We start from the raw sequence: 24,807 nt of genomic DNA, 5'->3' as shown, positions 1-24,807 counted from the left end.
GCAAAGACACAAAAGGATATCCGCACTCACCGCTAGATAAGCGACCGACTGCTCCTAAGTAAGGTGCCGTGGGATCCGGGTGGTCAACGGTGCATAGCGTTCAGAAAGGCGGTTACCAGTGATTTTGCGCACTAAGCGCTTTGTTCGGCCGGACGAAGCGCTTAGTGCGCGAAATCACCGGTAACCGCCTTTCTGAACGCTATGCACCGTTGACCTCCCGGATCCCACGGCACCTCTACTTAGGAGCAGTCGGTCGCTTATCTAGCGGTGAGTGCGGATATCTTTTTGTGTCTTTGCTTACCCCATATATATATATATATTGTCCTCCTACCCCAGCCCTTTGCTGGGTTGAACCCTTGTGTTGCACTTGTACTTTACCAGTGAGTGGCGCTATTCCAGATAGCACGTACATATGCAACATTATTTACTGGTGTTATCTGCACATTTTGTTTACATAAATGTATCTTACAATTTTAGATTACCTTTTCCTGTGTATATGACAGATTCTGTAAATACACTGGGGGGGGGGGGGATTTACTAAAATTGTCTAATTATTAGTGCAAACTTGGCCGGACAGTCTACAAATACACTAGATTTATCACAGTGGCTCAGGCTGCTTGATAAATCTGATCCATCTGTAGAATGTTTGGTCTCAGTGCCGAGACCCCGACCGATCATTAGAACTATTGGGGAGAAGCAGCAGGTATGTGCTTCACTCTCCGGCTTGCAGCCAGCTTCTCAGAGGCGCTGGATGGAGATCATAGAGACAGGGAGTGAAACCAATTCCCTGCTGGTTCTAATGATCAGTGGGGGTCTCAGCACTGAGACCCCGACCAGAGAAAACTTTTGACATGTCTCAGTGATGTGTAAAAAGATTTTTTGAATGACAGGTACACTTTAAAAAAAGTAGTGTGCTAAAATTTTTATGTACATTTTTTGGCACCTGGCATCCCACAGTTTTTTGGCACAAGTCACGTATCCTTCCCCCCCCCCCCCCCCCCCCCCCCCCATACCATTTTTTTCTTTTCGGTGCACTATACATAATATATTTACCTCAAAGGCTGTGGACCACAATTTTGGTGCATTGGGAGCCCAAACTGTGGCACAACACAACAGCCATAGTAAATATTGTGGAAATCCTGGTAAAACTATATGGCACTGTCATGGGCACTAGTGGTGGCTCAATGCAGAAAACGAGAAGGTATGCCTAAAAATACCACCCGAAGGGATGCCAAAAGGTACCACTATGTTAGGGCCAGTATAAAATATGGATACATTTGGAGTCAGAATATGGCTGGTGTATCCAGTGAACATACTGTATACCACGAACATAGTGTGAACATAGCCTTAGGTTCCCGAAGCTGATGCCTTGTATACTAAGCACTGTCCTAGGCTGCACTAATGAAGATCTCTTTGAACTGAATTCAATTCATCCTAAATAAATATTCCTAGACCCCTCTTAAAGGGGTACTCTGGCGGGAAAAAAAATGTTTTCAAATCAACTAGTGCCAGAAAGTTATACATACATATAATTTACTTCTATTTAAAAATCTTAATCCTTCCAGGACTTATCAGATGCTGTATGCTCCAGGGGAAGTTTTGTAGTTCTTTCCAGTCAGACCACAGTGCGCTCTGCTGCTACCTCTGTCTGTGTCAGGAATTGTTCAGAGCAGGAGATAATCTCTATGGGGATTTGCTCCTACTCTGGAAAGTTCGATCAGACATCTTATCCCCTATCCTTTGGATAGGGGATAAGATGTCTAGGGGGGGAGTATCCCCCTTTTTTTTTTTCAAATTTACTGGTTCCAGAAAGTTAAATAGATTTGTAAATTACTTCTGTTTAAAAATCCTAATCCTTACAGTACTTATCAGCTGCTGTATGCTCCCATGTATTTCTTTCTGGAGTTCTTTTCTGTCTGACCACAGTGCTCTCTGTTGACACCTCTGTCCATATCAGGAACTGTCCAGAGCAGGAGAGGTTTGGTATGGGGATTTGCTTGTACTCTGGACAGTTCCTGATATGGACAGAGGTGTCATCCGAGAGCATCGTAATGAGACTGGAAAGAACCACACAACTTCCCCTGGAGAATACATCAGCTGATAAGTACTGGAAGGATTAAGATTTTTAAGTAGAAGTAATTAACAAATCTGTTTATCTTTCTGGCACCAGTTGATTTGAAAACATTTTTTTTTCCCCACCGGAGTACCCCTTTAATAGAAACATAGACATGCTACAACACATGTACTTAACCAGAAAGGATAGTCAGTCATAAACCTATTTTGTAAGGTGCAGCTGTATATGAATTAGTAACACCAATATTAGTTAACACTTTCCCCACCTTATCTTTAACCCCGAGGAGTGGGGCACTTCTTGAAGTACTGCGAAACGATGAGAGACGCGGGAGTTGTTCCACCAGATCACCGAATTCTGGAATCTTGTAGCAGCCGGGCAATAAAGCTTCTCCGGATCCAGCTGCGCTCAAGGGCTTTTTCCGTCCTTGCCCTTTGAAGCTGTATGTTTGCTGAACAGGATTAAGTTTTGCATCTTGGAGAAAATCACGGACATTATAAGTCCCCGGACATGGAGATTCCTAAAGACAGAAAACAGAGCTTCCATAAGTCATAAAAGGCTTATTGGTACGGCACAGGAGAGAGGTTCTATTCATTATATCAGACTCTTGTTTCCCCTGGATTTAAAAGGTATATATACCAGGTATATATTTCCCAATCAGGGTGCCAAAGGATAGGGGATAAGATGTCTGAACGCAGGGGTCCTGCCGTTGGGGACCCCCCAATTCTCCCTGCTGCACCCGGCGTTTAGAACGTCAGGTGCAGCACCGGAAGCTCATGACATGACGGTCAGGCCCCGCTCATGACGTTATGGCCACGCCCCCTCAATGCAAATCTATGGGAGGGGGCGCGATGGCCTACGCCGCGCATCGCCAGTCATCCGGCATCGAGTAAAGTTTGCTCCGTGCACCAGATGTCTGGGGTGCCGCAGCTGAGATCGCGGGAGTCCCCAGTGGCGGGACCCCCGCGATCAGGGTACTTAAACGGGTACTCCGGTGGAAATTTTTTTTTTCAAATTAACTGATTCCAGAAAGTTAAACGGATTTGTAAATTACTTATTTTTAAAAATCTTAATCCTTACAGTACTTATCAGCTGCTGTAAGCTCCACAGGAAGTTGTATTTATTTCTGGAGTTTTTTTCTGTCTGACCACAGAGCTCTTTGCTGACACCTTTGTCCATATCAGGAACTGTCCAGAGCAGAATAGGTTTGGTATGGGGATTTGCTTGTACTCTGGACAGTTCCTGATACAGACAGAGGTGTCAGCAGAGAGCAATGTGGTCAGACAGAAAAGAACAACTCAACTTCTGGAGCATCCAGCAGCTGATAAGTACTGGAAGGATTAAGATTTTGAAATAGAAGTAATTTACAAATCTGTCTAACTTTCTAGCACCAGTTGATTTGAAAAAAATAAAAATAAATAAAAGGTTTTCCACCGGAATACCCCTTTAAGATGCCTTGGAGCCAGGGGTGTACCTAGAGAATTTGGCACCAGGGGCTGACCGTTTGTTTGGCACCCCCCACCCACACCCCCCTTAATTTCACCCCGCTCCCTCCCCCCAATTAACCCCCCCCCCTTAATTACACCCCCTCCTTCCCCCGCCCTCCCTCCCCTCAATTACACCCCCTCCCTTCACATATAATGATTTACTTACATTTTGATGATGCCTCCGTCCGACCGCTGGTGATGGATCCTTCCGCTCCTTCCGTGAAGGCGGTGTCAGCGTTGTGACGTCACGTTGCGCACTGCCGCAACACTCCTCCCCATGCTACTCTGACTCCACAGATGCAGGCGCTGGGCGGAAAAGTGTCGCTGTTGCAGTGCAGCAGTGGATAGGGCCATTAGGTAGCAGTTTCTCCACATTAGGTAGCATAGATTCCCCACATTAGGTAGCATAGTTTTCCACATTAGGTAGCATAGATTCCGACTCCCCACATTAGGTAGCATAGATTCCCCACATTAGGTAGCATAGATTCCCCACATTAGGAAGCATAGATTCTCCACATTAGGTAACATAGATTCCCCCCCCCCCCATTAGGTAGCATAGTTTTCCACATAGGTAGCATAGACTACCCACATTAGAAAGCACAGTTTCCCCACATTAGGTAGCATAGATTCCCCACATTATTAGGGAAGCGCAGTTTCCCCACATTAGGAAGCATAGTCCCCCCCCCCCCATAAGCACACACACACACATACACATAGACATAGACAGACACACACAGACAGACACACACACACACAGACACAACTTCACTGACATCCTCCTGCGTGGGTCTGCAGAGGGACGTCACATGCGCGATGTCCCGAGCCAGCCACCAGCACAGCTGCAAACGGGGGTCGGCGAAGCGAGGTAATGGGGTGCTAACGGATGGGAGCGAGCACAGCTGAAGACGAGGGGAGCACCCCGGTCACTGAGCAGCATGGTTTCACCCCATCAGGCTGGTGTCGCCCGGTTCGGTCCGCACCCCAGCCGCTACGTCACTGGATTGGGGGGGGGTGACTCCCTCATGGCACCCCGCTTGTGAGTGGCACCCTCCCCCCCTTGGTACGCCACTGCTTGGAGCTAATATGGCTGGCTGGCATATTGTTACATATGGTTCTAGAAACTGAAGGCAGAAGAAGTCCAGAGCACAAAGAGATGACCTTACAACTATTGCGCATAAACATTGATGAGCACTATAAGGTTTTCTGACTTCACATTAATGATTATAACATTTACAGTACAGACACTGTTGGGAATACCAAGCGCATGGAATAAGTCTGGGCTTCTCGCCATCCATATCCTCCCTGACTGTATATTACTTCTATATATGACTTCTATATACTTGCATGCTTACCCTGAATGAATATAACCACCATGCATCCCTCTCTGTAAACTGCTTTTCCTGTTCGCTGTCTGGATCCTGTTAACAAGAACATATACACAATGAGCTGCGATAAATATTATATATTTCCATAGATTACAATAATGTGTGAACGAAAGCGCTGCAAATGTCAGAGAAATAAAAAAGCGCATTGACAAGACCAGTAACATTCATGAGCCATTGTTTTTCATAACAACTGTAATAAATATAAGTGGAGACTACGTACGGCCATCGTCTTCTGGCGATTGTTCTGTCTGGAATACGTTGGTTATAAATAATACAAGTGTTTGTTGCATAACAATCACACCCAGAGCTGCAAACACTACACATAAACACCTAACAACTGGTACACAAGGAAATGTATCCACTCTTGTTCACATGATAGCTATAAGACAAACTATACAACGAGACTTTATACACCGAAATGTCTTAATTCTAGTCCTCAAGTACCTCCACAATTAGGAATTCTTATTTGAAATGTACAAACCACGCCTTATAAAGACATCTAATGTGGCTCCATCACAGTTATCAGTCACCCTCTTAAATAAAGATATTCTTGTTGCCCGCCGCCACCACTAGGGGGACTCACTGCATATGTGGTGCCCCAGCACCGGAGGCTGTCCCGGGCCTTTGGACTGTCTCGGGCAGCTCAGCAGCACAGGGTGTTGGGCCCACACAAGTTCCACTGAGATAATGTTTATATTATCAAGTAATATATTTTTATAAATGTATTATGTCATTTATGTCTATATAAGTTGTAATAAGTGTACTGTGCCTTTAAGAGTGTTACCCAAGAGACTCTGCAGTGAACCCCATGTGACCCTGCCGGACAATGAGACCCCAAAAGTCTCCCCTGTATAGTGAGGTACAGGGGAGGGGTTAGTCAGTCTAATTCCATCCAGGCTCCAAAGCAACAGCTAAGCTCAGGTGTGCTGTGCGTCGTGTGCTCTGAGTAGAGGCCTACTTCAGCTTTAATCTTTCTACTGGTCATCCTACAAGGTTCACTCACAGGTGGAATACATGCCCCTGCAGAATAGTCTACAGTGCCTTGGAAGGACCTTAGTTACCAGAACCTACAATTTCGTCCAGTAAAAGCAACACAAGTCTCAGCAAGGCAACAGGGCTTGCAAGGGGTATGCTGCACTCTCACACCAAAGCGAGCTGTCTGTGTGTTACCACCTGCAAAATTTCAGTAAAGACAGTTATCTATAACCTGATGTCGATGTGTTTATTTGCTCATCGTGTCTGGCCCAAGAGAAGCTGCCTCCAACCTTCGGACCGTGGATCGAATAAACGGTGCCCAGGCGTCACGACGTGACCAGGTCCTCTTACTAGCAAACTGTGGCCTCCACACATACATATTGCTAAAACTCGCAATTGTGGAGCAAGGGGAGAGGAGGGTGTTTTTTGTTTTTTTTCCCAGTTAAATGATTAGAATACTGTCCTAGAATGTACGGGGAATGTCGGATTAGATTATACAATGCACCAAATTTGATAAGGTTTCCAGAAATCTCCCTGCAGTAGTGGGATTGCTGGAAACCTATATGACAAAGGATGCTACAAGTAAGATCAGTAGGAAATGGGCGAGTAGGGATTTCCATTCAACCTATTCAAATTATGCAGTAGAGGTGTCTGTGTACATTCATAAACATATTAATTTTGAGTTGAAAGCAATGATAGATAATAGGGGTCGTTTTGTTTTTCTGCATGGTAAATTTGACCGATTTAGAAATGATTTTGCCTTTTGTTTATATACCACCTGTTACGCCGAGCGCTCCGGGTCCCCGCTCCTCCCCGGAGCGCTCGCTACACTCTCCTCACTGCAGCGCTCCGGTCAGATCCACTGACCCGGGGCGCTGCGATACCGCCTCCAGCCGGGATGCGATTCGCGATGCGGGTAGCGCCCGCTCGCGATGCGCACCCCGGCTCCCGTACCTGACTCGCTCTCCGTCGGTCCTGTCCCGGCGCGCGCGGCCCCGCTCCCTAGGGCGCGCGCGCGCCGGGTCTTTGCGATTTAAAGGGCCACTGCGCCGCTGATTGGCGCAGTGGTTCCAATTAGTGTGATCACCTGTGCACTTCCCTATATCACCTCACTTCCCCTGCACTTCCTTGCCGGATCTTGTTGCCATCGTGCCAGTGAAAGCGTTTCCTTGTGTGTTCCTAGCCTGTGTTCCAGACCTCCTGCCGTTGCCCCTGACTACGATCCTTGCTGCCTGCCCCGACCTTCTGCTACGTCCGACCTTGCTTCTGTCTACTCCCTTGTACCGCGCCTATCTTCAGCAGCCAGAGAGGTTGAGCCGTTGCTAGTGGATACGACCTGGTCACTACCGCCGCAGCAAGACCATCCCGCTTTGCGGCGGGCTCTGGTGAAAACCAGTAGTGACTTAGAACCGATCCACTAGCACGGTCCACGCCAATCCCTCTCTGGCACAGAGGATCCACTACCTGCCAGCCGGCATCGTGACAGTAGATCCGGCCATGGATCCCGCTGAAGTTCCTCTGCCAGTTGTCGCTGACCTCACCACGGTGGTCGCCCAGCAGTCACAACAGATAGCGCAACAAGGCCAACAGCTGTCTCAACTGACCGTTATGCTACAGCAGTTACTACCACAGCTTCAGCAATCATCTCCTCCGCCAGCTCCTGCACCTCCTCCGCAGCGAGTGGCCGCTTCTGGTCTACGACTATCCTTGCCGGATAAATTTGATGGGGACTCTAAGTTTTGCCGTGGCTTTCTTTCCCAATGTTCCCTGCACTTGGAGATGATGTCGGACCAGTTTCCCACTGAAAGGTCTAAGGTGGCTTTCGTAGTCAGCCTTCTGTCTGGAAAAGCCCTGTCTTGGGCCACACCGCTCTGGGACCCCAATGACCCCGTCACTGCCTCTGTACACTCCTTCTTCTCGGAAATTCGAAGTGTCTTTGAGGAACCTGCCCGAGCCTCTTCTGCTGAGACTGCCCTGTTGAACCTGGTCCAGGGTAATTCTTCCGTTGGCGAGTATGCCGTACAATTCCGTACTCTTGCTTCAGAATTATCCTGGAATAATGAAGCCCTCTGCGCGACCTTTAAAAAAGGCCTATCCAGCAACATTAAAGATGTTCTGGCCGCACGAGAAATCCCTGCTAATCTACATGAACTCATTCACCTAGCCACTCGCATTGACATGCGTTTTTCCGAAAGGCGTCAGGAGCTCCGCCAGGATTTGGACTCTGTTCGCACGAGGCGTTTCTTCTCCCCGGCTCCTCTCTCCTCTGGTCCCCTGCAATCTGTTCCTGTGCCTCCCGCCGTGGAGGCTATGCAGGTCGACCGGTCTCGCCTGACACCTCAAGAGAGGACACGACGCCGCATGGAGAATCTCTGCCTGTACTGTGCTAGTACCGAACACTTCCTGAAGGATTGTCCTATCCGTCCTCCCCGCCTGGAAAGACGTACGCTGACTCCGCACAAAGGTGAGACAGTCCTTGATGTCTACTCTGCTTCTCCACGTCTTACTGTGCCTGTGCGGATATCTGCCTCTGCCTTCTCCTTCTCTACTATGGCCTTCTTGGACTCCGGATCTGCAGGAAATTTTATTTTGGCCTCTCTCGTCAACAGGTTCAACATCCCGGTGACCAGTCTCGCCAGACCCCTCTACATCAATTGTGTAAACAATGAAAGATTGGACTGTACCATACGTTTCCGCACGGAGCCCCTTCTAATGTGCATCGGATCTCATCATGAGAAGATTGAACTTTTGGTCCTCCCCAATTGCACTTCTGAAATTCTCCTTGGACTTCCCTGGCTTCAACTTCATTCACCAACCCTGGATTGGTCCACTGGGGAGATCAAGAGTTGGGGGCCCTCTTGTTCCAAGGACTGCCTAAAACCGGTTCCCAGTAACCCTTGCCGTGACTCTGTGGTTCCTCCTGTAACCGGTCTCCCTAAGGCCTATATGGACTTTGCGGATGTTTTTTGCAAAAAACAAGCTGAGACTCTACCTCCTCACAGGCCTTATGATTGTCCTATCGACCTCCTCCCGGGCACTACTCCACCCCGGGGCAGAATTTATCCTCTGTCCGCCCCAGAGACTCTTGCCATGTCTGAATACGTCCAGGAAAATTTAAAAAAGGGCTTTATCCGTAAATCCTCCTCTCCTGCCGGAGCCGGATTTTTCTTTGTGTCCAAAAAAGATGGCTCTCTACGTCCTTGCATTGACTACCGCGGTCTTAATAAAATCACGGTTAAGAACCGCTACCCCCTACCCCTCATCTCTGAACTCTTTGATCGCCTCCAAGGTGCCCACATCTTTACCAAACTGGACTTAAGAGGTGCTTATAATCTCATCCGCATCAGAGAGGGGGATGAATGGAAAACGGCATTTAACACCAGAGATGGACACTTTGAGTATCTGGTCATGCCCTTTGGCCTGTGCAACGCCCCTGCCGTCTTCCAAGACTTTGTTAATGAAATTTTTCGTGATCTTTTATACTCCTGTGTTGTTGTATATCTGGACGATATCCTGATTTTTTCTGCCAATCTAGAAGAACACCGCCAGCATGTCCGTATGGTTCTTCAGAGACTTCGTGACAATCAACTCTATGCCAAAATAGAGAAATGTCTGTTTGAATGCCAATCTCTTCCTTTCCTAGGATACTTGATCTCTGGCCAGGGACTACAAATGGATCCAGACAAACTCTCTGCCGTCTTAGATTGGCCACGCCCCTCCGGACTCCGTGCTATCCAACGTTTTTTGGGGTTCGCCAATTATTACAGGCAATTTATTCCACATTTTTCTACCGTTGTGGCTCCTATCGTGGCTTTAACCAAAAAAAATGCCGATCCCAAGTCTTGGCCTCCTCAAGCGGAAGACGCCTTTAAACGGCTCAAGTCTGCCTTTTCTTCGGCTCCCGTGCTCTCCAGACCTGACCCATCTAAACCCTTCCTATTGGAGGTTGATGCCTCCTCAGTGGGAGCTGGAGCTGTCCTTCTACAAAAAAATTCTTCCGGGCATGCTGTTACTTGTGGTTTTTTTTCTAGGACCTTCTCTCCGGCGGAGAGGAACTACTCCATCGGGGATCGAGAGCTTCTAGCCATTAAATTAGCACTTGAGGAATGGAGGCATCTGCTGGAGGGATCAAGATTTCCAGTTATTATTTACACCGATCACAAGAACCTCTCCTACCTCCAGTCTGCCCAACGGCTGAATCCTCGCCAGGCCAGGTGGTCTCTGTTCTTTGCCCGATTTAATTTTGAAATTCACTTTCGGCCTGCCGATAAGAACATTAGGGCCGATGCTCTCTCTCGTTCCTCGGATGCTTCTGAAGTTGAACTCTCTCCGCAACACATCATTCCTCCTGACTGCCTGATTTCCACTTCTCCAGCCTCCATCAGGCAAACTCCTCCAGGAAAGACCTTTGTTTCTCCACGCCAACGCCTCGGAATCCTCAAATGGGGTCACTCCTCTCATCTCGCAGGTCATGCGGGCATCAAGAAATCTGTGCAACTCATCTCTCGCTTCTATTGGTGGCCGACTCTGGAGACGGATGTTGTGGACTTTGTGCGAGCCTGCACTATCTGTGCCCGGGATAAGACTCCTCGCCAGAAGCCCGCTGGTTTTCTTCATCCTCTGCCTGTCCCCGAACAGCCTTGGTCTCTGATTGGTATGGATTTTATTACTGACTTACCCCCTTCCCGTGGCAACACTGTTATTTGGGTGGTCGTTGATCGATTCTCCAAAATGGCACATTTCATCCCTCTTCCTGGTCTTCCTTCAGCGCCTCAGTTGGCTAAACAATTTTTTGTACACATTTTTCGTCTTCACGGGTTGCCTACGCAGATCGTCTCGGATAGAGGCGTCCAATTCGTGTCTAAATTCTGGAGGGCTCTCTGTAAACAACTCAAGATTAAATTAAATTTTTCTTCTGCATATCATCCTCAATCCAATGGACAAGTAGAAAGAATTAACCAGGTCTTGGGTGATTATTTACGACATTTTGTTTCCTCCCGCCAGGATGACTGGGCAGATCTTCTACCATGGGCCGAATTCTCGTATAACTTCAGAGTCTCTGAATCTTCCTCCAAATCCCCATTTTTCGTGGTGTACGGCCGTCACCCTCTTCCCCCCCTCCCTACCCCCTTGCCCTCTGGTCTGCCCGCTGTGGATGAAATTTCTCGTGATCTTTCCATCATATGGAGAGAGACCCAAAATTCTCTCTTACAGGCTTCATCACGCATGAAGAAGTTCGCGGATAAGAAAAGAAGAGCTCCTCCCATTTTTTCCCCTGGAGACAAGGTATGGCTCTCCGCTAAATATGTCCGCTTCCGTGTCCCTAGCTACAAGTTGGGACCACGCTATCTTGGTCCTTTCAAAATTTTGTGCCAGATTAATCCTGTCTCTTACAAACTTCTTCTTCCTCCTTCTCTTCGTATTCCTAATGCCTTTCACGTTTCTCTTCTTAAACCACTTATCATCAACCGTTTCTCTCCCAAATCTGTTCCTCCCACTCCTGTTTGCGGCTCCTCGGACATCTTCTCCGTCAAAGAGATTCTGGCATCCAAAAAGGTCAGAGGGAAAACCTTTTTTTTAGTGGATTGGGAGGGTTGTGGTCCAGAAGAGAGATCCTGGGAACCTGAGGACAATATCCTAGACAAAAGTCTGCTCCTCAGGTTCTCAGGCTCTAAGAAGAGGGGGAGACCCAAGGGGGGGGGTACTGTTACGCCGAGCGCTCCGGGTCCCCGCTCCTCCCCGGAGCGCTCGCTACACTCTCCTCACTGCAGCGCTCCGGTCAGATCCACTGACCCGGGGCGCTGCGATACCGCCTCCAGCCGGGATGCGATTCGCGATGCGGGTAGCGCCCGCTCGCGATGCGCACCCCGGCTCCCGTACCTGACTCGCTCTCCGTCGGTCCTGTCCCGGCGCGCGCGGCCCCGCTCCCTAGGGCGCGCGCGCGCCGGGTCTTTGCGATTTAAAGGGCCACTGCGCCGCTGATTGGCGCAGTGGTTCCAATTAGTGTGATCACCTGTGCACTTGCCTATATCACCTCACTTCCCCTGCACTTCCTTGCCGGATCTTGTTGCCATCGTGCCAGTGAAAGCGTTTCCTTGTGTGTTCCTAGCCTGTGTTCCAGACCTCCTGCCGTTGCCCCTGACTACGATCCTTGCTGCCTGCCCCGACCTTCTGCTACGTCCGACCTTGCTTCTGTCTACTCCCTTGTACCGCGCCTATCTTCAGCAGCCAGAGAGGTTGAGCCGTTGCTAGTGGATACGACCTGGTCACTACCGCCGCAGCAAGACCATCCCGCTTTGCGGCGGGCTCTGGTGAAAACCAGTAGTGACTTAGAACCGATCCACTAGCACGGTCCACGCCAATCCCTCTCTGGCACAGAGGATCCACTACCTGCCAGCCGGCATCGTGACACCACCCCCTTTTCACAAATGAAGTTTTGGTTTTATAATTAAAATTTATCAATTCTAAATCTGACCTTCCCCTTATAATTGCAGGAGACTTAAACGTTGTTGTTGATTTACGTAAAGATAGAGTGGCGCGCTTAGCTCTTGGTCGAAGTCAATCTTTATTCTCCAAATTTCCTAAAGAAATGGAATGGATAGACCTTTGGAGAGATCTATATGAGGACCGTGCGAGCTATACTTGTTATAGTGCAGTGCAACATACCGGTCTGCTTCCCGTATAGATCTCTTCCTGGGGAATCATATAGTTATAACAAAGGTTAGGAGCATGGGATGGCATTCTAGATCCATTTTGGATCACTCACCTATCTCATTGAACATAGATACGAGGGCTATCCAGGATGGGGAACCCATTCCATTTAAACTTAATGCATATTGGTTAACCATCTTGGATACGGATGAATATCTGAATCAGCAGATCATAGCCTTCTGGGAAATTAATAGAGGGTCGGCCAACCAGAATGTGGTATAGGACGCATTTAAGGCATTCCTGAGAGTGTTAATTTTCAGTGAAATAGTAAGGAAGAAAAAACAATATAGGGTAAAGGAGAGGAATTGAGAAAGAAGGTGGAGGATGATTAAATAAATTTTAGTTTAAATAGTTCAGATTCCTCTAACCTAGAAAAACTGAAAATGGTGCAGGAACAACTGGGAGTCTGGCAAAGAGAAAAGGCTCAGAATAAAATCTTTTTTTTCGGGATATAAAGATTTCTGTTAAGGGGAGAAACCCTATAGTCTGTTTGTGAATATGATTAAGGCACAAGGAGCAAGGAAAGTGCAATTCAGAAAGAAAATGGAGAAGTGACCTTGGAAGGGAAAGAAATAGAGGAGGTTTTCTATAGTCACTTTTCAAAATTGTACACTCCAGAAAAGCACCCCCCAGATAGCGAAATATCCAGTTTCTTTGGAGAGGGCGGAAGTACCCCTTCTGTTGGAAGAAGTTAGGGAAGTAATGTTGGGTTCCCCCGACAGATCAGCTCCGGAACCAGACAGAATAGCGTTTGGTATTTATAAAAAGTTTATTGATGTATTGGCCCTGCTGTAACACGCATAGGGTGTGTGCTGGGTTAGTGAAATAATACTGTTATTCAGTATGATGTGCAGATTCTTTTGGAAATGTCCTTCATTCCATGTAGTGACAAGAGTTATCTTCCATTCTGGACTTTTTACCTGGCTTTTATGTATAGCAATTATTTATTTAAATTATATTAAATATTATTTAAAAATGTACAAGTCACTTTTCATAAATTATAAAATGTCTTTAAACAAAGTCTGAAAACTACATAACATGGCTCTTATGGCTCTTATAACAGCAACCAGAGAAGCGCTAAACATTGTTACATGATGTGCATTACAGACAGAGCTGCAGCTAGCTCTTTTTTCTCCTGAGGCGAGAACAGAAAATTGCCCCCCCCCCCCCCCATTTTGGCTTGGGGCACCCCTGGAGAAAAAAAATTAGCGGGACACCCTTACAGAATAATTTTAGGTAGGTAGGTAGCTTGGCACCGGTTTCACCCCTTTTACAGGTGGAGAGGAGTACAGGGGTGAATAGGTGTAGAGAAATGACAGAGGCGTGTACATGGGTGACAGTGATGTGAACAGGAGTGACAGAGGGGTGTACATGGGTAACAGAGGGGTAACAGAGGTGTGTACTTGGGAGACAGAGGGAAAAACAGACAGAGCTGTAGCTAGCTCCTTTTGCACTCAAGGTAAGAACAACAGATTGTGCCCCCTCCTCCATTTGGACTCTGGGCACCCCTCAGAAGAAAACATTTTGTGGGCCACCCCTATCGAATTATTTTTTTTAAATATGTTTCTTATGTAGATTACAGTACGGTTTTATGCAGCGACTCACAAATGACATATTCACTGCTCATTTTCTTTTTTTTTTTCTTCCCCATCTGGCCCAGGACATCATGATAATCTGTTCCAGCCAAAACTCTTCAGGGCAGAACCTGCAACACAAACATATTAGGCTCTGCACTTTTCCAGCATTGTCCTCTCCTTTTCCCCACAAATTACTCCAGCCTCCTCCAAACACAATGGCACCAGCCTTCCCACAATGCACAAGGGGGGAGATTTATCAAAACCTGTGCAGAGGAAAAGTTGCCCAGTTGCCCATAGCAACCAATGGGCAACAGGGCAACTTTTTCTTTGCACAGGTTTTGATAAACCTCCCTCAATGTTTCCAGCCTCACTCAAATGCCTCCAGCCCCTGCCCCCACAAGCACACACAATGCCCAAGCCTTAACCCACACAGTGACAGAGGGGTGTACATGGGAGACAGGGGTGTAGAGGGGTGTACGGGGTATCTGTGGGGTGTACAGGGGTGACAGAGGGGTTTAGAGGGGTGACAGAAGGGTGTAGAGGAGTGACAGAGGGGTGTGTGGGATAACAGAGGGGTTATCACTGCCTCACCCATACACAATGCCTCCAGCCTTACCCCACACAGTGACAGAGGGGTGTACATGGGAGACAGGGGTGACAGAGGGGTGTACAGGATAACAGAGGGGTGTCCAGGGGTTACAGAGAGGTTACGAGGGGTGACAGAGAGGTGTAGAGGAGTGAAAGGTGGGGTGCACTACCTGAAGCTGAGTAGGCCTCTGTCAGCGCCGCCCTGCTCCTTCCCTCCATCCCCATCATTCTGCTGAGGGACCAGGGAGAATCCAGAGTCCAGAGCTGCTCCACAGGAGAGGGAGGATACACGAGGATTGGGGCTGCAGCACCACCCGTCCGAAACTGCACACAGACTTCCCTCCTGCCCGGCCTGCACCCCAGTGACTCACAGGTGCGCAGGCCTGGGCAGGAAAATCAAAAAATGTTAGCGCTATATTTCCCACCAGAGTGTCCTGGCACCCCGGTTGGGAGTCAATTCCTCAGTGTAATGTGTGCTGGACTACCTGTGCAAGTAGATGCAGTGGCCAGGGCCAATGCAGCCCTGGCCACTGCGCCCCCTTGCAACAGCGCACCTCGCCTCACTCGCCTCATGGGAGCTACAGCCCTGATTACAGAGCATGCAAGTGCAAAAATTTACAAACTTCAAAAAACACTAAAATCTGTGTTAAAAGTGCTATCAAAAAAGAGATAGCATTACGTGTGAAAAGGTCATCAAGGGTGGATTTAAAAGGGGGCAGTTTAAGTTGTAGAAATTTCTGCAACAGTCCGTTCCATAAACCTGAGTGAGGTTATTTAACAAGGGGAACTCTGAGATTAAAGGGGTATTCCAGGATTTTTTTTTTATTTGACTATGCTACAGGGGCTGTAAAGTTAGTGTAGTTCATAATATAGTGTCTGTACCTGTGTGTGACGGTTTTCTCACAATTCTTCTTTGATTTTCATCCCAATATTTATTTTTAACAGCATACAAAATTATTTTTCCCAGGTTGCAATGCGGCCGAGACCTGACTCACTAGTCAGCTGATGACAGGGAGCCTGTCTGCTTCAATGGGTGGAGGGATCAATCTGCAACTAATGCAACAGCTGTAGGCACCCTGATTGAAAACCACAGGTCTTTTGAATGGATGCTGATAATTTATGTTTCAATGGGTGGGGTGGCTGATGTGTGGAAGCGAGGAAAATTGAATTATGGGATTTGTAGGCAAAAGAAGGAGAATCAAGCAGGAAATACCAGTTCACAAAAAGTTAGCCACAGTGTTATGGAAATCTCACAACATAGCCATTTAGCCCCAAGACAAGTGCAGATCCTTCCTAAGCATGACCATTACTGTCTGCCAGGTACGTACTAAAATCACCTTATGGTGGATAACCCCTTTGATGTTTTCCCACCAGTTGGTTTCCACTTTTTTTTTCCAGATTTGTAATTTTCTTCTACTTAAAAATTTTAACACTTTCACTACTTGGAGCTGGAATTGCTGCGGCTGCTGGCACCACACTTGCTCTCCTATTTTAAATATTAAAAGAAATTTAAATTAAATAAAAAAATCTCTTTAATCTCTTCAATTGTGACGCCATATGGTCTCCCGACCCTGCTGTCACATCCAGACGCTCTGCGGCAGTGATTCTAATAGTGACGCCTGTAATCTGCATGCGACTTGTACATTTTTTAATAATATTTAATATAAATTAAATAAATAATTGCTATACAACCCACCGACTGTTGATTGTGCGTGTCGGATGTCACTTTGGATGAAATGGATGACCAAGTTAACCAATCAATGACGGCAGCTGGGTTGCTGGTCGAGACACGACCACTAGCTGATACCGTGAGCTCAGGCCTCTGGCTGCGACTCCTGCTGGCATGTGCCCCTAATGTGATGCAACCTCTGCCTTTGCCTGATGAATTTAGGCCTCTCCCACTCCTCTGTGCACGTTCTGGCACTTCCTGACATAATTGTACAACAGCTGAGTGCGTATACATTACACTTATCATAGGAAATTTGCCCCAGTACAATTAAACCTGAATTAGGCGTTTAAAGCAGGTGTGTAGGTATTTCTGGCCTTTAACAATAACTGACCCCAATGAGTTTAACATGAAGAACGAAAAAGCGCTGAGTGCATAAATATTACACTTAGGATAGCAAAATATGCCCCAGTATGGTTACGCCTGAATTAGGCGTTAAAAGCAGGTGACTAGGTCTTTTAGTGCTCACACTAACTGGCCCTTATTAGCTTTAGAGTAATACACCCCAGCACACTTGCAACATAAAGTGTACTCTCTCTCTCTCTACTGTCCCTGTCTATCTGCCTGCCTGCCAGAATTGATTCACTGCTGTAAAGATCTTTTTTTCTCAGTAACACACAGACAGACACTGTCTGCTCTCTCAGGAAAAAATCCCAGCAATGCCTGTCTGCAGGGATGGCTGCCAAATATATAGTGCTGTGACATCACAGGGTTGGCTGGCTGCTGATAGGCTGCATACCGCATGTGATTCAGGGTGATCCCACTACCCGCCTTTCCACCTTCCCAGAGCTCCTTGCCCCATGTCCTCACGCGTGTAGCCGCCATTTTAGATTCCCTGGCCTGAGCCGCACTAAATGGAGTTTAATTAATCGATTTTCTTTTATCGAATCGTGGTGATATTCGGATTTGTTATGAATTGAATTTTTCAGGAAATTCGTAAGGAATTCGGATTCGTCCAATTCGATTCGCTCATCTCTATTCATCACATCCCTGGGAGTGCTGTTGGATCTGTTGGATCTTTTGGTGTGTGTGTGTATATATATATATATATATATATATATTAACCAATATTGGCGTGTACACACTGTTACACAATTGAATAATGTTACGCATATGCATTTACCAAGCTTGGTGCATTCACATTGTATTATTTAATAGAAGAAAAAAAGGTATCTTTCCACAAAATAATGAAACACTTTATTCATGGTAAAAAAGATTTAATTGAAAATAAATAGATCACCATCAGGCTGCCTCATATGAAGCGCATCAAAATTTGAGAGCTTCCCTATTCTAAAAAAGATGTTTTCATATATGTTGTTTTTGGCAACTGTGATGTAACAACTGCCAAGACTTACGGCCACTAAGGCTGGGTTCACATATGTCTGGCATCCGGCATAAGTGAGCTCAGCTAAACATTGTGTGTCAGGCCCAAGGCCTGATTATAGAAACATACATGTGTTTTATAAGACATGGGTGAGGGGTCATTCAGATGGTGTATCCTTTGTTTTTTGTGTATTGCATTTTATTGGGGGGTCTGGCTGTTTGTTTGTATCTCCTTTGAAGTCATGCACTCTGGTCTCATCATATGATCAAAGAGATAAGGGATCAGGAAGAAAGATGCCCCACCTGGTGGCATCAGAGGGGAGGGGGGAATGGAGTTTCCCTCCAAAGAAGCAGATAAGACTTAAAATGCTGGACTCAACTGTTGTTCAATGCTGTGCAACAAGCTGACAAGAGCTGGACTCACTCACATGGACTGCTATATCATCATGCTGTAACAACTTCATCTTTTGTTTTCTGAACTTGTCTTGCAAACTCTTTTATATATTTTTGTACCTGTATGTCATTTGTTTCTGTATTTTTATATAGTCATCACTGTGATACCTTTTATCAGATTAAATGTTTAATTAATCAGCTCTGGTCTTTGATCTCTAAATATAGGAGCTCACCTTTCTGAAGGAGGCTCTGGTAAAACACGTTGTCACGATTCGGCTGGCAGGTGGTGGATCCTTTGTGCCAGAGAGGGATTGGCGTGGACCGTGCTGGTGGACCGGTTCTAAGTTGCTACTGGTATTCACCAGAGCCCGGCGCAAAGCGGGATGGTCTTGCAGCGGCGGTAGCAACCAGGTCGTATCCACCAGCAACAGCTCAACCTCTCTGACTGCTGAAGATAGGCGCGGTACAAGGGAGTAGACAAGAGCAAGGTCGGACGTAGCAGAAGGTCGGGGCAGGCAGCAAGGATCGTAGTCAGGGGCAACGGCAGGAGGTCTGGAACACAGGCTAGGAACACACAAGGAAACGCTTTCACTGGCACAATGGCAACAAGATCCGGCGAGGGAGTGCAGGGGAAGTGAGGTATAAATAGGGAGTGCACAGGTGAACACACTAATTAAGCTAACTGCGCCAATCAGTGGCGCAGTGGCCCTTTAAATTGCAGAGACCCGGCGCGCGCGCGCCCTAGAAGGCGGGGCCGCGCGCGCCGGGACAAGACCGACGGAGAGCGAGTCAGGTACGGGAGCCGGGATGCGCATCGCATCCCGGCTGGGAGAGGTATCGCAGCGCACCCGGTCAGCAGGTCTGACCGGGGCGCTGCAATTGCGAGGATGTTGCGAGCGCTCCGGGGAGGAGCGGGGACCCGGAGCGCTCGGCGTAACAGTACCCCCCCCCTTGGGTCTCCCCCTCTTCTTGGAGCCTGAGAACCTGAGGACAAGACTTTTGTCTAGGATGTTGTCCTCAGGTTCCCAGGATCTCTCTTCTGGACCACAGCCTTCCCAATCCACCAAGAAATTTTTTTTTCCTCTGACCGTCTTGGAGGCCAGAATCTCCTTCACGGAGAAGACGTCAGAAGAACCGGAAACAGGAGTGGGAGAAACAAGTTTGGGAGAGAAGCGGTTAATGATGAGTGGTTTAAGGAGAGAGACATGGAAGGCATTGGGAATACGGAGAGAAGGAGGAAGAAGGAGTTTGTAAGAGACAGGATTAATCTGGCACAAGACTTTGAAAGGACCAAGATAGCGTGGTCCCAGTTTGTAACTGGGGACACGAAAGCTGACATATTTAGCGGAGAGCTATACCTTGTCTCCGGGAGCAAAAATGGGGGGAGTTCTTCTTTTCTTATCGGCAAACCTTTTCATGCGGGATGAAGCCTGTAAAAGAGAATTTTGGGTCTCTTTCCATATGGTGGAAAGATCACGAGTCACTTCATCCACAGCGTGCAAACCAGAGGGCAAGAGAGTAGGGAGGGGGGGTAGAGGGTGACGGCCGTACACCACGAAAAATGGGGACTTAGCAGAAGATTCTGAAACTCTGAAGTTGTATGAGAATTCGGCCCATGGTAGAAGATCTGCCCAGTCATCCTGGCGGGAGGAAACAAAATGCCGTAAATAGTCACCCAGGACCTGGTTAATTCTTTCTACTTGCCCATTGGATTGAGGATGATAAGAAGAAGAGAAGTTTAATTTAATCTTGAGCTGTTTACAGAGGGCCCTCCAGAATTTAGACACGAATTGGACGCCTCTATCCGAGACGATCTGCGTGGGCAAACCGTGAAGACGAAAAATGTGTACAAAAAATTGTTTTGCCAACTGAGGCGCTGAAGGAAGACCAGGAAGAGGAATAAAATGTGCCAACTTGGAAAATCGATCAACGACCACCCAAACAACAGTGTTGCCACGGGATGGGGGTAAGTCTGTAATAAAGTCCCTACCAATCAGTGACCAAGGCTGTTCCGGGACAGGCAGAGGATGAAGGAGACCAGCAGGTTTCTGGCGAGGAGTCTTATCCCGGGCACAGACAGTACAGGCCTGCACAAAATCAACAACATCCGTCTCCAGAGTCGGCCACCAATAGAAACGAGAGATGAGTTGCAAGGATTTTTTGATGCCCGCATGGCCTGCGAGGTGGGAGGAGTGTCCCCATTTGAGAATCCCGAGACGTTGGCGTGGAGAAACGAAGGTCTTCCCTGGAGGAGTTTGCCTGATGGAGGCTGGAGAAGTGGAGATCAGAAAGTCAGGAGGAATGATGTGTTGCGGAGAGACCTCTACTTCCGAGGCATCCGAGGAACGAGAGAGGGCATCGGCCCTAATGTTCTTGTCGGCAGGGCGAAAGTGAATTTCAAAGTTAAAACGGGCAAAGAACAACGACCACCTGGCCTGGCGAGGGTTCAGCCGTTGGGCAGACTGGAGATAGGAGAGATTCTTGTGATCGGTGTATATGATAACAGGAAATTTTGATCCCTCCAGCAGATGCCTCCATTCCTCAAGCGCCAATTTAATGGCCAGTAATTCTCGATCCCCGATGGAGTAGTTTCTCTCCGCCGGAGAGAAGGTCCTAGAAAAAAAACCACAAGTAACAGCATGCCCGGAAGAATTTTTTTGTAGAAGGACAGCTCCAGCTCCCACTGAGGAGGCATCTACCTCCAATAGGAAGGGTTTAGATGGGTCAGGTCTGGAGAGCACGGGAGCAGAAGAAAAGGCAGACTTGAGCTGTTTAAAGGCGTCTTCCGCTTGGGGAGACCAGGACTTGGGATTGGCATTTTTCTTGGTTAAAGCCACGATAGGAGCCACAATAGTGGAAAAGTGTGGAATAAATTGTCTGTAATAATTGGCGAACCCCAAAAAACGTTGGATAGCACGGAGTCCGGAGGGGCGTGGCCAATCTAAGACGGCAGAGAGTTTATCTGGGTCCATTTGTAATCCCTGGCCAGAGACCAAGTATCCTAGGAAAGGAAGAGATTGACATTCAAACAGATATTTCTCCATTTTGGCATAAAGTTGATTGTCTCGAAGTCTCTGAAGAACCATGCGGACATGCTGGCGGTGTTCTTCTAAGTTGGCAGAAAAAATCAGAATATCATCCAGATAAACCACAACACAGGAATATAGGAGATCACGAAAAATTTCATTAACAAAGTCTTGGAAGACGGCAGGGGCGTTGCACAGGCCAAAGGGCATGACCAGATACTCAAAGTGTCCATCTCTGGTGTTAAATGCAGTCTTCCATTCGTCCCCCTCCCTGATGCGGACGAGATTATAAGCACCTCTTAAGTCCAGTTTGGTAAAGATGTGGGCACCTTGAAGGCGATCAAAGAGTTCTGAGATAAGAGGTAGGGGGTAGCGGTTCTTTACCGTGATTTTATTAAGTCCGCGGTAATCAATGCAAGGACGTAGGGAGCCATCTTTTTTGGACACAAAGAAAAATCCAGCTCCGGCAGGAGAGGAGGATTTGCGGATAAACCCCTTTTTTAAATTTTCCGGGATGTATTCAGACATAGCAAGAGTCTCTGGAGCAGACAGAGGATAAATTCTGCCCCGGGGTGGAGTAGTACCCGGGAGGAGGTCAATAGGACAGTCATAAGGCCTGTGAGGAGGTAAAGTCTCAGCTTGCTTTTTGCAAAACACGTCAGCATAGTCCATATAAGCCTTAGGGAGACCGGTTACAGGGGGAACCACAGGGTCACGGCAGGGAGTACTGGGAACCGGTTTAAGACAGTCCTTGAAACAAGAAGTACCCCAGCTCTTGATTTCTCCTGTGGACCAATCAAGGGTTGGGGAATGGCGTTGAAGCCAAGGTAATCCAAGAAGAATTTCGGAAGTGCAGTTGGAGAGGACCAAAAACTAAATTTTTTCGTGATGAGGTCCGATGCACATTAGGAGAGGTTCCGTGCGGTAACGCACGGTACAGTCCAATCTTTCATTGTTAACACAATTGATGTAGAGGGGTCTGGCGAGACTGGTCACCGGGATGTTGAACCTGTTGATGAGGGAGGCCAAAATAAAATTTCCTGCAGATCCGGAATCCAAGAAGGCCATAGTAGAGAAGGAGAAGGTAGAGGAAGATATCCGCACAGGCACAGTAAGGCGTGGAGAAGCAGAGTTGACATCAAGAACTGTCTCACCTTTGTGCGGAGTCAGCGTACGTCTTTCCAGGCGGGGAGGACGGATAGGACAATCCTTCAGGAAGTGTTCGGTATCGGCACAGTACAGGCACAGATTCTCCATGCGGCGTCGTGTCCTCTATTGAGGTGTCAAGCGAGACCGGTCAACTTGCATAGCCTCCACGGCGGGAGGCACAGGAACGGATTGCAGAGGACCAGAGGAGAGAGGAGCCGGGGAGAAAAAACGCCTCGTGCGAACAAAGTCCATATCCTGGCGGAGCTCCTGACGCCTTTCGGAAAAACGCATGTCAATGCGGGTGGCCAGATGAATAAGTTCATGCAGGTTAGCAGGAATTTCTCGTGCGGCCAGAACATCTTTAATGTTGCTGGATAGGCCTTTTTTAAAGGTCGCGCAGAGGGCCTCATTATTCCAGGATAATTCGGAGGCAAGAGTACGGAATTGGATGGCGTACTCGCCAACAGAAGAATTACCCTGGACCAGGTTCAGCAGGGCAGTCTCAGCAGAAGAGGCTCGGGCAGGTTCCTCAAAGACACTTCGAATCTCCGTGAAGAAGGAGTGTACAGAGGCAGTGACGGGGTCATTGCGGTCCCAGAGCGGTGTGGCCCATGACAGAGCTTTCCCAGACAGAAGGCTGACTACGAAAGCCACCTTAGACCTTTCAGTAGGAAACTGGTCCGACATTATCTCCAAGTGCAGGGAACATTGCGAAAGAAAGTCACGGCAAAACTTAGAGTCCCCATCAAATTTGTCCGGCAAGGATAATCGTAGGCCGGAAGCGGCCACTCGCTGCGGAGGAGGTGCAGGAGCTGGCGGAGGAGATGATTGCTGAAGCTGTGGTAGTAGCTGCTGTAGCATCACGGTCAGTTGAGACATCTGTTGCGACTGCTGGGCGACCACCGTGGTGAGGTCGGCGACAACTGGCAGGGGGACTTCAGCGGGATCCATGGCCGGATCTACTGTCACGAAAGTGTATGTTCACAAATGCCAGAAGCCTAGCAAATAAAATGGGGGAGCTTGAGGCCTTGATACTGGAGGAACATATTGATATAGTTGGGGTCACTGAGACATGGCTGGACTCCTCGCATGACTGGGCTGTCAATCTGCAGGGGTTTACATTGTTTCGCAAGGATAGAATGAACAGAAAAGGTGGTGGAGTCTGTCTGTATGTAAGAAGTGGTATGAAAGTCAGTGTGAACGATGCCATAGTGTGTGATGATTCTGAGGATGTGGAATCATTGTGGGTAGAATTACAAAAGGAGGGAAATACTGAAAAAATAGTATTTGGTGTAATCTACAGACCCCCTAATATCACTGAAGAGATAGAAGTTCAGCTTCATAAACAAATAGAGAGGGCCGCCCGGGCAGGTACAGTGGTAATAATGGGAGATTTTAACTATCCAGATATAGATTGGGGTCCGGGGTTGGCTAAAACTACAAAGGGGCGACAATTCCTAAATTTATTGCAGGATAATTTTATGGGCCAGTTTGTGGAGGACCCAACAAGAAGTGATGCCTTGTTGGATCTGATCATTTCCAACAACGCAGAGCTGGTTGGTAATGTAACTGTGCGGGAAAACCTTGGTAATAGCGACCACAATATAGTTACTTTTGACATAAAATGTAGAAAACAAAGACAGACGGGGAAAGCAAAAACATATAACTTTAAAAAGGCAAATTTCCCTGGGCTGAGGGCTGCACTACAGGACATAGACTGGGGGGAGGTGTTCTCAAATACTGATACAGAAGGTAAATGGGACATCTTTAAATCAACTCTAAATAACTATACAGCTAAATATATACCAAAGGGGAACAAATATAAACGATTAAAACTAAATCCTACATGGCTGACACATGATGTTAAAAGAGCAATAAACAACAAAAAAATAGCCTTCAAAAAATACAAATCTGATGGGTCAGCTATAACATTTAAACAGTACAAGGAGCTTAATAAAATCTGTAAAAATGTAATAAAAACAGCAAAAATTCAAAATGAGAGACAGGTGGCCAAAGAAAGCAAAACTAATCCTAAATATTTTTTTAGACATATAAATGCAAAAAAACCAAGGACAGAGCTTGTAGGACCCCTTAATAATGATAATGGGGAGGTTGTCACAGGCGATCAAGAGAAGGCGGAGCTACTGAATGGGTTCTTTAGTTCTGTATACGCTATGGAAGAAGGAGCTGACATTGGCCAGGTCGGTGCTGGTAACACATCATGTAATGTACTGAACTGGCTTAATGTAGAGATGGTACAAGGTAAGTTAAGTGATATAAATGAAAGCAAATCCCCAGGACCGGATGGACTACACCCAAGAGTTCTTAGAGAGGTAAGTTCAGTAATATCTGTACCCCTGTTCATGATATTTAGAGATTCTCTGGTGTCTGGTATT

The 24,807-nt window shown here is 47.4% G+C and overlaps 1 protein-coding gene across 2 annotated transcripts in view; it reads right to left on the bottom strand.

Moving 5' to 3' along the window:
• STPG4 (sperm-tail PG-rich repeat containing 4) overlaps positions 1-24,807 on the bottom strand; it is a 109,641-nt gene that overhangs the window by 75,187 nt on the left and 9,647 nt on the right. For both annotated transcript variants that reach the window (XM_056568092.1, XM_056568091.1), the window contains exons 2-3: positions 4,911-4,976; positions 2,340-2,591 (exon numbers count right to left, since the gene is read on the bottom strand). In XM_056568092.1, the coding sequence (XP_056424067.1) occupies positions 2,340-2,591; positions 4,911-4,976 (318 nt within the window). The remainder of the gene's footprint in view (positions 1-2,339; positions 2,592-4,910; positions 4,977-24,807) is intronic.

Source organism: Hyla sarda, chromosome 3 (genome assembly GCF_029499605.1).
Source record: "Hyla sarda isolate aHylSar1 chromosome 3, aHylSar1.hap1, whole genome shotgun sequence".
NCBI lineage: Eukaryota > Metazoa > Chordata > Amphibia > Anura > Hylidae > Hyla > Hyla sarda.
The sequence above is the reverse complement of the archived record's forward strand: the minus strand, read 5'-3'. Positions and strand labels throughout refer to the sequence as shown.